We start from the raw sequence: 14,553 nt of genomic DNA on the forward strand, positions 1-14,553 counted from the left end.
AGGTTTTTTCAAGGGCAGTGTGGATTGTTTTAGAAAGCATGGAGGCCAGCCTTAGTGTGGGCTGGTGTGTTCTCCTGGCATTTTTATTAGGCTATAACTAAGTGAAGTGGAAAGGATGATATATATTAAATATCTTAATAGGACAGGTTATTTCTACTTCCAGCGTGGGCAATAAAAGAGATGGCACATACAAATAAAAATAATTACAGTATGTGGTGTTCCTTTACAATGCACAATCAAACTCATGAACCGATGACTTTCCTCTTATTGAATTAAGGTGCACCTTCCATTCAGATCTATTAACAACATTCACAAACCATTGTTATCTTGTCAATGGCATCTTTAATTAAAGACTCCTCTGGACCATTCTAATCACTTCACGTTGTGAGCTCACAGGGCTTCTAACGTACTCTGATGAAAATGATGGCAATTTTTATTTATGCATATTTGTTTGTGGACCAAGGGGGCATGGGGTGGAAGGAACGGTGAGGAGCGTGGTGCGGGGAAATTCTTTCCAAAAACAGATCATAAAACGGTAGTGTGAGAGTTCTCCCCACTCCTTTCTCTTTTCCTTCCTTCCTTCTTTCTCTCTTCCCCTGCTCTCATTTTGGGGGTAATGGCATTCTAGTCTAACTGAAATGACTTTGTGAAGGAGCCTCTGTGATTTCACTGCAGTAAAGAGCACGGTCTTCAGCTAAAGGTGCATTAACCCTTCTAAGCCATTAAGCTATCATTTGATTAATTGCCCCTTTTATCACACTGCATGGCACTGGTAGTGTGAACAAATTAATGTGTTTCCCAAATGGCAGCAATTTGCTCCCCTTGCACTAGCAGAAAGAGCCCCTTTGTTCCTTAGAAAGCACCTTCCCTCCTCAGCAGTTGCCTCTGCCTGATACAGAGCTCATTAATGCCAGATCCCCTCCAAGGGATAGATGTTCGCCATTCCGATTCTTCCAATAAAAATCTCTAAAACTCACTTAAAGCAACAAGCAGGATGCCAATCTGTGACTGAGCATTGAACAGAACTAGTGACAGAAGCCACCTGTTCACTTCTATCCATCACTATCAAGCAAGGGAAGCCTGACAGAGCTTGTTCAAGGTGGCCTAAGCTGCCAGCCCAGCTTGACTGGTCACTGATCTCCTACTATGAACGCAAGTCCACTGTTTGGACTCCATAAAATATGCCTTTAGGGTATAAATCATAGGCCCCAATGTAAGGAGAGATCGAAGTAGACTCAAAGGAATTGATGCAGACAGTCCTTCATATCTTCACAAGGCTCTGATTTTAGAGTGGACGGTTAATGCGTTTGCTATCACTGCATTGATCTTTCCTCCAAGTCTAGGAATGTGGTAGCAGTCAAAAAGGAACCCAGCATCATCGGGACAGAGCTAAAGCAAATTCCAGGGACTCTAAACAACTTGTTATTTATGCAATGAAAAAATAAGGCCAGATGAAGGACAATAATATCGAAAGGTGGCATTTGTATGGTACTTTATACTTTGCACGAGACTTTATATATGATATATATGATGTCATATATGATGTCACTTTATTGTCCTCACCAAAATCCTGGAATGCAGCTAATAATATACAAGATTTCTCGATGGTACACTTGAGGCCCAGAGAAAGAAAATTACTTGCTCGCAGCCATTCAGACGGGAGGTGTCCCGGGGGAGTTGGAACTTGAGGCTTCAGAATCCCTGTGTTCTCACTGTCCCCCATCATCTCCTTTCTGATCCTTCTCTACCTCTCAGGGGATGCCAATGACTGGGTCTACACTACTCTCCTGACAAGTTATGTATGTTATCAGTTCACTTCAGTGAACTCCAGGACTGGCAGATTCTTACCCAGCTAGGGAGGCAAAGAAAACAAAGGTGGGCAGAAGACTGTGCCCTGCACATAGCAGACAGGCAGGGTTTGTGTCCAGTATCGTGATTTCCTGCTCTAAGTGTATTTGTTGCCACACACTGTGGCCAAAAGCTCGACATGGGATTTTGATTCAGCAGTTGTCTTTTTTTTCCTTGGTTATAAATATTGTTTTTGAGTTGTATTGATTTATTCTTTAATCAATTTCCTTTGTACCCCCTTTCCTGTAAGTCAAAGGGCTGTGTTTATTCCCTGGAAAGAAAGCTGAAGTGGCTCCTGGAGCAACTATTACCACAAACTCTCAGGTGACCTTCAGCTGGCAAATCTCTCTCAACTAGTTAATCATCGGTTCCCAAGGTAGAATTCTGGGAATCATCTTCGACTCCTTCATCGCTCACATTAACACGCCCCCTCCCAATCTCTTGTGCACAACCAAAGACAAGGACACTCAAAAGTAGAGTGACTATAATTTATTGTCCAAACTCAGATACTTTCGAGGATGATGAAGGACACTATTAATAACCGTGCTAGGAAAAATGAGGCATATTTTCACTGTGATCATAAGGAGGGTGCTGGTATAAGGAGAGGTGAACTGGGGAGTGGTCGTGGAGATAAAGCAGAAGATAAGATACCGAAAATGTAAATACGACCGGGTCTCCTGAAGCTGATCTTTCCTCCATCCCTATCTAGCAGGTAAATGTCAATTTCCCCTAGGCAGCAAATAACCCTCTACACAGTCTAGTCCTTATCACTCTTCCTTTTATATTTTGTTCAGATTTGCTTAGTTCCAAAATATATGATCCTATTTGTACCCCTGTGCCTTCGCACATTCCATTCCTGTTGACCGGAATGCCTTTTACGCACGTTCAGTTTTTAAGTCAATTGTCCCTTCCTCTCGGAAGCCTTCCCCGAGCCTTTAGACAGGGTCCATCCCTTTGATCCTGGTTAGCATCTGTGTATCTCTGTCACCACATATATAATGCTGCAATATCATCAGTGATTTGAGTTACTGGGTTTGCTTTGGGAGCTTCATCTATTGGTCTAGTTAGGTGGTGTTAGGTGGCTCTAGTTTTCCTAGTGCAAGTTGAAAATGAGCATATGATTTTTGACTCCCCCAAAACTTCACAGCCTACTGTTGACGAGAGGCCTTACTGAGAACATGAACAGTTGATTGATACATATTTTGTATGTTACATGCATTACACACTGTATGCTTATGATAAAGTAAGCTAGAGAAAACATGTTAAAGAAATCGTAAGAGGAAATACATTTACAGTGCTGTACTGTATTTATTGGAAAAAAATATAGGTGGACGAGCACCATTCGAACCTGTGTTGTTCAAGGGTCGGCTATAATTTCTAACACTTGCGCTTACTGGAACTGCCCACGGTATCAGGGTCCCTTGAAGACTTCTCCTTTTGATTCTATAACTATTAAAATAGTTTAATTTATTAAACAGAGGAGACCTAAAAACTAGTTTAAAAATTTAATCTTCCATCTGATTCAAAATTCCACCCTCACCCCCCAGTACCCGTGCACACAGACACACATGGCCACACACGCATGTACACGCACATATACGGAGCTCTAGATGCTTGGTCTGGGGTTATCAGAGCAGGGAGCAGGCTATCTGCTCCCTCCTCTATTCCCTCTTCCGTGAGCTTATCCCCATGGCACTGTGATAGAGGGCAAGGATAGGAAAACACACCATCTCCTTATGTAACTACCTGTGACAAGGTGATAATATTTTCTTGGATGACTTAAGTGTCTTAAGATAATCGTTACTGGATTCAGTACTGATAGGTGGGGATGCCAAAAGCCCTCCCAGACAGAGGGTGCAGGTGAGGGGATTGCAAACCGTTGCTGTGAATCCTCTGTAGTTCCTTGTGGGTCTCAGTTACTTCTGCCAACTGGCCCCCATCTGGCAGCATCTTGACCCCGCTCTCTGACTTTTTTGCCTATTGCACTGGCCCCTGGCAAACCTGTTTTTGATCTCACCTGCCCTCCCTGGCTCGGGTCAATCTTCTCTACCCCTTGGGAGGATGGGGACCTGGGAATAACAGAAGTGTTCTTTGCCCCTCTCTCCTTTGCTTTAGCAGCACTGGACAAGTCAACAAGCTTATAAACAATAAGAAAATCAGGTATCACTGTCCAATTCTCTTGCAAATGGCCCAAATTTTGTGAGTAATTCTCTTGAGTCTATTCTCTTTGACTTTGGAGAGAGCAGAGGTGGCCATTTTTGATACCTGTACTCCTCCAAAATAGGACTTATTTTCTCTCTCCTCGTCCCATTCTCCTATCAATAGGGAGGAGAGGACCTGGTGAGTAAGTGGGTTGGGGAGCAATAGTGTCCATGCTGATGAAATGATGCTTCTTGGAAGGTTCTGTGGGGAGGTGGGAAAATTAGCTTTTGGCATGCTCTGAAATTAGAATGTGGGGGCACTTCTCTCTCTTGCTCTTTTTATAAATGAGCTCTGAGCTTTGTCCATTTTTCAGAATACAGAAAAGGCCACCGTACCCCCCAAACATCATTCTGCTGCATATATACAACCTCTGTCCTCCAACCATCACCTCCACCAGAAATAAACTCCTTACAGAAGGGATTGTATTTTATCCTGTTCTGTAGTACCAAACACATTTGGGGCTTAATAGTCATGGACTACACTGAGCTCTAATATTAATTGTGAAAACTTTTCCAGAAGTCCACAATATTTTTGCAGTGAGAAGGGGCAGTGTTCTTTGCCTGAGGTGGGGGATGCCTTGAGACGGGAACATAGCGGGGAGGTCCCCCAAGCTGGAGAAGGCCAACAGAGATACAAATCAACTCAGAAGCTTTTAGCCAGGTTTTCTCCCCGGTGGCAATGTCCTGACCAGTCACCTGGTGTCAGTCAGGGGGGGCGTCAGAAGCAGGTGCTCTTGTTTGGGGGATCTCCACACTAACTGCAGTAGCCCAGTGGCTGGGGTTCCTTACCTCGTGAGAAATCAGAGCTCTGGGAGGCGCCAGGATAGAGAATGCGGTTTCCTATTTTACTGAGACGAGGCTTTTAGAATGGTTTCAAATGTCTGCTTTCCCACAAAGACTAGTCGACTGTAGGTAGATTCATTCATTAACATTTCATTTTTACAGGTTCTGCCATACATGTCCAGGTTTTCTTCTTACTCTTCTAGAAACGAGGTCAAACAGTCTAAGGGTGTTTCTGAGTGTTTATATCTTCTGGTAGGCTTGATACATGAGAACGTGCGTGTGCGTGTGTGTGTGCACGCGTGCATGGGCTGGTCTCGCTACTGTGGAGGCAAAACTCAAGGAAGCCATTCTGCAGGAGCGGCCTTCACCGCAGTGTTTCATGGTGAGCCATTCCTGGGAAAGAAATTCTCTTCATTTCCCAGGGTGACTTTTGGTGTCTTCCTAGTCTCGTATTTGGTCTTACCTCATGCTTTGCTATTAAAACCGTAGCTCCATCAAGGTACCCTGAAAACAGCTAATGCTTCCTAACACCACCGTGTTTATTTTCCTGATCTTCACCCCAAGAAGCACCCACTGAGTCAGACCATTCGATAGCAAAACAAACAAAAACAGAAGAGAAAAAGTGGTTGAAATATGCTATCTGGGCTGCGCCCAAATTCCAAAATACGTGTCCTTTCGTAAATTCTTCAATAAGATCACTTATATTTCCAATTCCAGTTTAAGCATTTGGTCAGGGATATCCACATGACAGTGTAATTGGAAAAAGAAATGAGTGTTTGCCTTTGGTTTCGTTTTATTGCTTCTTGGAAGAAAGCTCCATATAATAATTTTCTGGTCCAGTTCTCTACTCTCCGACTATGGGGTGGGGAGGGGTGCAGGAGCCGGGTGAGGGGCAGAGGGAAGGCTGTGCTGCATCCACATCATTTTCTTATTGTAATCCACGTGGGGGGAGTCTCTGAAATAAGACTTTAATTCCCTTAAAGAGACACCTACATTTTATAAAAAATGATCAAAACCCAGTCGGAGAGGATGAGAAAAATTTCCCCCCAAAAGCTCCTGTAGAAATGTTAACAACCACCCCAGATTCTTTCAAATTGAAGTTTGGGAAAAGAGAGGGTTCTTTCTGAGAATGATCAGTGCTGGTTTCCTGCCCTCCAAAGGGGGCCAATAGGAAAGGAGGCCACGTCTAGCATTGAGCTAGCTGCTTAAATGCCCCTGATCCAGGAAGAGCCCAAGGGTTTCCCCAGCAAATACTTCTGGCAGCCCCAATTTCATGCCCTTGCCTTTCTGTGAGGCTGCTCAAGTTCCCATTCCTGTGATGTCACTAAGCGTTCTCTAATTTGTGAAGAGGGCAGCACGTGAAACCTAACTCTTTGTCCTACCTGTGCCCTGGCCTGGGCTACAGCTGGAAGGAAGCTGCTTAAGATAATGACTTAAAAGCAGGAAAAGGTATCTGGATTTAGCCGCTCTTACAGACTTCTCCCCCTGCCCCTCTTATGCTATGTAGATAATGGAAAACGTATCCTGGAGCTGGACATCGAGATACTTACTGCCCTTATACCTTTCTTTGCCTGGCTAATTTCCACTGATGTTTTAGACTCAGGTCAAGTGACAACTTCTGAAAGGTACTCTCTCCACACCCTGTCTGTGGGTCTATGCTTAGAATAGATTAAGGGCCATTTTGTATTTTTCCATGGTTTTCCATGAGATCCCCTATTGCAGTGTGGTTCCACGTTGAGTTGCAAAGTAATAATGACGTTCCCAAATCTGGGCCCCTCCCCATCTGTTTCATGATGTATTTCCATTATTAGGCATAAGCCTTGTCACACCCCAAGTGTGCTTTACTGGACTCATGGATAACATACTTAACTGCGCCTTATGGTAGGGATTGTGATACAGCATTGAAATACATTATAAGTCAGATTACCTTGCTTTGGTGCCTTGTTTTGCTACAACCTAAATTGAGCTTACTAACTTTTCTTGGTGTTAATTTTCAAATTTATAAAAATCAGGATAATCATATTGTTTACCATATAGGCTCCATGTGAAGATGAAAGGATATACTGTAGGTAGAATGCTTTGTCAAATATAAGTGTAGCAATGAGGAAAAGAACACCTATTTTATCATCTTTTAGATTTTTGTATCACTGTCTACCATGCAATCCCACGATATCCCTATAAGATAGATACCTACTGTTTTTCAGAGGAGGACACATCTGGGTTGCAAAGAGCTTTAGGAACTTCCCTAAGGTCACATGGATGATAGCAGTGGAGCTTAGATCTGAACCCAGGGCCTCTGATGCCTGGGCTCACACTCCTAGCCACTGAGTTCAGATGTTTCCTAACATTGCGTCCGCTGAGACTCAGCAATTTAGTGGGACTTGTTTCCAGCCTCTGTGCTCTCAGTTCTATGATGTAACAACAGCAATTTACCTGATGTACTTCTAAGAAAAGTTCAACTTGATCCTGCCTTTCTGCCTTGCTTAATTCTCAGTGCTCATACAGAGCGATTCCAGAGATGCCCCATTCTAGGGGCCAAGAGTTGGAACGCCAAAGTCAGAAAGCTGTTTCTGGGGGCACCTGGATGGCTCAGTCATTAAGTGTCTGCCTTTGGTTCAGGTCATGGTCCCGGGTCCTGGGATCGAGCCCCACATCGGGCTCCCCGCTCAGTAGGAAGCCTGCTTCTCCCTCTCCCTCTGCCCCTGCTTGTGTTCCCTCTCTCGCTGTCTCTCTCTCTGTCAAATAAATACATAAAATCTTAAAAAAAAAAAAAAGAAAAAGAAAGCTGTTTCTGTAAAGGCTCTGACATCAGGGAGAGATGGCATCATTTAGTGTGTGAGCACTGCAGATGGGGTCAGATAGCCTGAAGTCAAATCCCAGCTCTGCCAGGAGAGTAACATGCCCTTTGAAGCACCTTTGCTTCTTGGAATCTTCATGTTTTTAGACTTTTTTTCCTCCTCTCTAAATTTGCTACAAAATCCTCTTCTTTTGACGTGACGGAAGACTAAATGAGTCAAATGCATGTGAGAGCACTTTGCAAGTTACACGGAAGCAGAGGTAATTATTACCTTTTCAAGAATGCAAAGTCCTCGTCCAGCAAACCATTTAATACGCATGTCTGTACAAAAAGCCAACAGAGATCATTTCCTAAGCATTATGAGCAACCAGAGGTCCAGACTGCTGCACGAGGTTGGAAGAGATTCATTAAAATGATAATTCAAGCCTGAAAGTGTAGACAGAGCAGGGACACTGAGGGAGAGTGACATCATTCCATTTAATGGAAAATACAGAGCATCCTTGAGAGGGAGGCTTCCCAGCAATAGAAGTAGGACCTCTGGAGAGGGCCAGGGTGCATAAATTCATACAATGAACCCCCTCACTTAAAATCTACCAGAATTTCAAAATACAGCCATAGGAGCTTATTTGAATACAGGGGGTTATTTTAAGTCTGTGATTCATTCCACACAGCCCTATCTCTGGGAATCTGGTACTGAATTTGGATCAATGATTTCAGTGACAATTCCACTAAATCATCACCCACCTGTCCCAGAGATGTCACTCAGAAAAAGGCAACAGAAAGGTACCATCAATAGGAAAACGGAACGGACTTTAAATATAGCATAAAGAGGCTGTTTGGAAGATCTGACTGTAATTCTGGGTGTGGAAGCGACGGAGAGTCAGAGGTTAAAGAGACAGAGCCGTGCTGTTCCAGGTCTATGGATGGTGAGAAAAATAGGCCTTATTCTGAGCACAAGTTCAGCAGGACAGAAGGACCGCATAAGATGAAAATGGGTTTTTAAGTGACATCACAAAGGCAAGGTGACACTAAATAGCGCTTCATTAATGGCCTTCCGATTAACCACAGGATTAAAAGCTGCAGAACTTAGCTCTGAGCAGCCTCCTGTTAGGGGTGGAAAAAAAATCATCAAGCTTAAGAAAAGTAGCAGCAGAAAGGCATGTGCTATTTTTAGTGTTTTGGTAAGTAGTTTGGAGCTTCTTGAAAGGGAATGAAGATTGCCAAGGAAGCTAAATGAGCAGTAGCCTGGGGACTGGTCATTTCTTAAGAGCTAGGAACATCTGGGAAGGTTTGAACAACATGAAAAGGAATGTGTGCCTCCTACAATTGTACTTTACCCTCCATTTAATAGACAGGAAAATGCATACCTCACAGATCTGAAGTCTTGGAGGAACTGTTCCTGTTGCTGTCCATTCCACCCTCCTGGACAGCAGTAATAAACTCACATCTTAGATACAGATGGATAAACCAAACCGGTTAACACAGAACTTACAAAGCTAGTGGTGGTCCAGGAGGTGACCGCATCAGGCCAAACCTGTCTTTCAAGGTCTGTGGGCCCTGGCATGTTTTTAATATATTTCTCCTCCTTATTTTATAATTGCAGGACATCTCGAGTGATATTTCCCACATAAGTCCTGTATGTTTAATGCCTTCTGGCACACTCTAGCTCTGACCTCCTCAGATGCAGCTTCTAGTAAGAGATGGGGATTGAGGTGAATTGTAAATTGGGTGCCTTTGAAAATATGAACTAGCCCTAGGTTGGTTCTCACATAATGAGGTGGAAGACACTGGGTTTTGAGAGGAAAGAGCTGAATGTAGGCTCAGTGGATGGATTATAAGGAAGGAAGCAGGATGCAGGGGTGAAGGTTGGCAGGAAGCTGTGATTCAGGCAGGCTGACTGGATTCTGCCTTGTACTCGATCTCTGCAGGACGATGTGTTCAGCAGCATGTGTGGAATGCACCCTGACCTAAATTTTCAAGAGGTATGGTTTCTCGTATCAGTCACCCAAAGGGATAAAAAAAAAGGCGACTCTAATCCAGGAAACTCCATCTTTGGGTCTGCTTAACTGAAATTCTGAATAAACTCTCCAAGTCCCTCTGCGCCGTGGTTGCCTCTGTTTGCACGTGGAGGTGTTCAGACACTAGAGTGCCTTCAGGTGTGTAGGTGAGCGATCTGGTTCTCCAGGACTGAGGGAGACAGCATGAGAACAGACCACAGCACGGCCTACTCGCAAGCCCTCTGAGAGCCTCGCCAACAGCCAGCTAGCAGAGCCTTTTCCATTCCTTCTAAGCTCTCTCGAGCAGAAAGTTAAAACCACTGGGCACCAACAAATCCTTTCATGGAGATAGTTATCAGAATCTGTTCAAACCATCTGTTTTCTCTGGCTTTTTTTTTTTTCCTTCCAGTGTTTTTCTTTCATGTGTTCTCTGCTCACAACAAAAAATCTAGCCTAAAATAACCAAGATGTTAAGACTGAAAATGCCGGAGGGATAAATCCAGTTTATGAGAGAAATTGCTTTCTAAAGCGGAGCTAGGTTTATCTTGTGTGGAGGAAAGCAACATTTCCGCAAATATTATACTTGCGCTAAGAAAATAACCAGCTACTTTCATTAAAGACTCTGTGACAAGATTTGTATTTGTTCATGTACTTGAATTTAATGCTACTGAAATGTGTCAGACCTGAAAGCTTAGACAGTATTTTAACATGGAGGGAAGATTACCTGAGAAATCTTCTCTCAGCCAAGAGCAGGTCTTGTGCTGACCTGAAAAGGTCACAGGTTGGTCATTCTCAGCATTTGCATAATGCCTAGCACCACAGAGCACCTCCTGGGATGATTTTTTTTTTTCTTTTGAGAGGAAGTCTATGTGAGGTAGTCAATATTGACGGAGGGGCCCTGCTAATGACTTGCCTACCGATTCACAGTTTTATATTTGGTGTCTGCAGGCAAGAGGTCAGTGACCTAGATTAGTCACCAAAATGGTGGAGCTAGCTCTGTGTGTTTTCATTTCATCCAATAGTTTTGCAACTGGTTTTTTCCTCTATATAGTCAAATAACTCACAGATCTTAGCTGTACACTTCCATGCCAAATTATCTTAAAAACCTCAGATTTTCTGCAGTAGCTCCATTTCCATATTTAAAATGTCATCAATATGCCACCCTTCTCTCTCACCTGGGTTCACCTTGGTTGATGGACATATAGATCTCCCAAGAATTCTCTTCTGGGATGGCCCCATGTGGTATGAGTAAACTCACCCCTAAAACAGAAAAAGCCAAGAGGTTATTCGTCGATTTTCCAATGATCTTGAAGGCCCACAGCTGAGCACCTTACAGATGCCCCTTCACTCTCTCTTTCTCACACACACACACACACACACACACACACACACACACACCTCACAGCAATTTATGAAATCCTGATCTTTGCAAAGTTTATAAAGTTCAGGATACTAATGGAGAAAACATTGTTTCCCAACAGTGACATAAAGAGGAGCATGTTATTCGACTGTGGACTCAAATTCGCTTTTTATTTAGAGTCTTCCCAGCATTTTTTAATTCTCTTAAAAGAGTGGGTGTCCTGAGACCAGGCACTATCAAACACGTCTGAATATACGAGTTTATCAGTGTATTGGTTAATCTGCTGCAAAATTTCAAAATGTATCGCTGTAGCTCATCTCTCTCCAGTCATTTCCTGAAAAGGCATCTGAGGTGGTGGGCGAGCCCTCTAATGCTTTGCTCAGGCCTTGTATGAAATTGTCTTATAAATTATGCATCTCAAAGTAAGTTTAAAGAGGTGATAACAGAGTACTGTATTTTGTCAAGAAAACTGAAGGGGAAAAAAAAAAAAGGCATGGATAAATTTAGGGACATTGTAGGTTGTTGTATAGCTGGTATTTGTCCAATATTTGCAAACCGAAGCTAAAAACGATGAAAGTTAAAGGTGGTGTAACCATATGCATGTTGGTGTCAAATCAGAGAAAAATCAGTAGGCTAACTTTAGCAAAATCCTATAACGCAGGGGAGGGAAGGCCCAGGAAACCACATCACACTGTGTTTGCAACATCCTCTCTCTTTTCTTATCTACTGCAAAGTAAATATTTCACTTTGGCCAAGAGAGAGGAATCTAGAGAGGGCAGAGATTCTCTTTAATGTAGCTTCTTGTTTATAAAAAAAGAGATGAAATAGAGACACAGTAAGACCTTTGCAAAATAAAATCTCAGGGCATCCTCCTATTCTTTGAATAATGCGGTTTCCACCTTTCCCCCTTTCATAGAGCTAATGTAATTGCACAGAAAGCTTTTCAGATTGCCAATGGTAATTTACATCTAGAGATGGCAGGCTTTCCTGATACCCTTCTATGTGCCTGTTGGCTGCTATGGAATCAAGGAATGTAAGACTCATTGCAGAACAAGTTATCTGTGATGCACATTTTGAGCATTATTCAGTAACATGCTAGTTATCATCAGTATCTTTCGCCAGCACTAAGAATGAGGCACATTTAAATCTTGCTTACAGCTTTTCAGCAGGAGTATCCATTTATATTCTGGACTTTAATGTCAATGGAACTGTAATTGCCATACTTAGGGGCCTCTGATCAGGCTCCTCCTTTCATTTCCTGTTCTTTTTTAAACGTAGTTGCCAAATGACGTGGACTCCAGTACTGTTGAGCAGAAGTTGGGATACACAGGATATTCAGTGTGTGTGTGGATGTCAAGCTGAATGCACACCCTAGACATGCGGTATTCTCTCTGCTTGACACAGTGCTTTTTCTCTGTTGCCTCTCTTTTACACTCTCTAGGCCCTTATGACAACAGAGATCTTCAGTCCTTATTCTTTAGGTATAGAAGCATCATGAAGCAATGATGCCATCTTAGGCAATTAACCTGAAAGAATAACTTGATCGTGCTCCCATTTTTCTTTTCCTATATTTTTCCTTTTTGAAGGTACAATTCACAGGCAATAAATTGTACCCATTTTAAGAGTATAAATTGATGAGTTTCTCATGTATACTCTCATGTAATCACCACTGTAGTCAAGACACAGAACATTGCCATCACCACAGAGTTGCCTGGTGCCCTTTATAGTCAGTTCTTCGATTGCCAATCCAGATGATCATGTTTTACTTTCTGACATGTTGATTAGTGTGCCTTTTGTAAACTTGCAAATAAATCCTACAGTGTGTTTAAAATAAAAAAAGTAAGGATGGCTTATTACATCAATAATATGTTGCACAATGCCTGGCACACAGTAGGGACTCAAAAACAAAAACCAAATCCTGAATAGATGAAGGAATAGTATTCAAAATTGTTTTTTTTTTTTTTTTAAAGGCAGACTCTGAGACGTGGTCTCTTCTCTAGATCATCAGTGCCTGACGGTCAACTCCCAGATCGAATCAGAATAAATATGTGTGTGGACTTTTGAGATAGGGCTGTTTGTAGAACGGATCATATCTCATTCCTTTCAAGTCAGCTTAATTCCCTGTGTTCAGATTGAAACATTATTTCATAATACTCCTAAATACGACCTGAATCCACAGGATCATTAGAGCTTTAAATGATTTCATCTTTCCTTCGATCAGAAATTTTTTCTCTTTCAAACATACTTCCCTCCTCCCACTTAAACACGCAGATTGTCAACAGAGATGGGACACAAACACAGAGGCAGGATTGTGGTAGGTGGTAGTGTGGGTGACAAGTTATCGCTTAAGAAGAAGGAAAGGCATAGTGGGGAATCTTTATGCCTGTGGTCCCCTAAAGAAGTGTCTGTTTTCAATCTGTCACTCACCAGTTATCTCTAATTAAAGAAACATACTCTCCCCCAAACTACACCTGCTACCCTGACAGTCTTTTATTTTATATGACAACAGAACCACCTGTCTGAGTTTCTTGCTTCGTATTTTGCATACAGCGTGGGGACCATCCCATCCTTTTTGAAAAATCATGGCCAGGCACCATACAATAATTCGGGATGGATGGCACTAGAACAATTTAATTGCTGTGCCTTGTTTCTTTACACTCTAGCCCCCTAGGGCATATTTTGCATTTATGTTCTGCAAATAACACAGCATATGTTTCAATTCCCCACACTTATTTTTCCTCAAACTCATTCCCAGTGAACAGCTTCAATCTTGTCCAGGGCTTCTTATTAGAAGCTTTAAAAATGCCCTTTCACAGAGGAAGTGTTTGGGAATCAGATGCCATCAGAACTTTGCGTTTTCAACACAAGTGCTTCTCGAGTCAGAATGGAGGAAAAAGAAAAATCTGTTTCATGATTCCATCTCACTTTCTTTGATGAACCTTAAACAAACAGAGCCAATGAATGGGTTGATCTTGGCATGCCTGCCACCTGTATGTAAACACACAAAGATGGGTAGAGAGAGGAGGCGTGTGGGCCAATTTATTCAACCAAGAACTACTGGGAGCCTCTGAAGTGCCACACATTGGATCAGGAAGGAAAGGGAAGACAAAATGCAACCTTCCAGGATCCTGATGAATCTACCCTGTTCTTAGGAGGGGTTTGCAGCATTTTCTTTTTCCAGAGCCCACACTTCCAGGTTATAGATTCTTTTTTTTTATTTTTTTATTTTTTTTTAAAAAGATTTTATTTATTTATTTGAGAGAGAGAGTGAGAGAGAGAGAGCACAAGAGGGGGGGGGAGCAGGAGAGGGAGAAACAGACTCCCTGCTGAGCAGGGAGCCTGATGCGGGACTCGATCCGGGGACCCCAGGATCATGACCTGAGCCGAAGGCAGTCGCTTAACCAACTGAGCCACCCAGGCGCCCCTAGATTCTTTTTTTTTTTTTAATTTTATTTTATTATGTTATGTTAGTCACCATACATTACATCATTAGTTTTTGATGTAGTGTTCCGTGATTCATTGTTTGCACGTAACACCCAGTGCTCTATTCAATACGTGCCTTCCTTA

At 42.6% G+C, this 14,553-nt stretch overlaps 1 protein-coding gene across 2 annotated transcripts in view; it reads right to left on the reverse strand.

Annotated features, from left to right (window-relative positions):
- Window positions 1-14,553, reverse strand: part of UNC5D (unc-5 netrin receptor D) — a 541,726-nt gene that overhangs the window by 45,391 nt on the left and 481,782 nt on the right. For both annotated transcript variants that reach the window (XM_054508603.2, XM_045879822.2), the window contains one exon: window positions 10,802-10,886. In XM_054508603.2, the coding sequence (XP_054364578.1) occupies window positions 10,802-10,886 (85 nt within the window). The remainder of the gene's footprint in view (window positions 1-10,801; window positions 10,887-14,553) is intronic.

Source organism: Mirounga angustirostris, unplaced genomic scaffold, assembly GCF_029215605.1.
Source record: "Mirounga angustirostris isolate CCGP_5_RB_7025 unplaced genomic scaffold, mMirAng1.0.hap1 SCAF_2, whole genome shotgun sequence".
In the NCBI taxonomy this organism is placed as follows: domain Eukaryota; kingdom Metazoa; phylum Chordata; class Mammalia; order Carnivora; family Phocidae; genus Mirounga; species Mirounga angustirostris.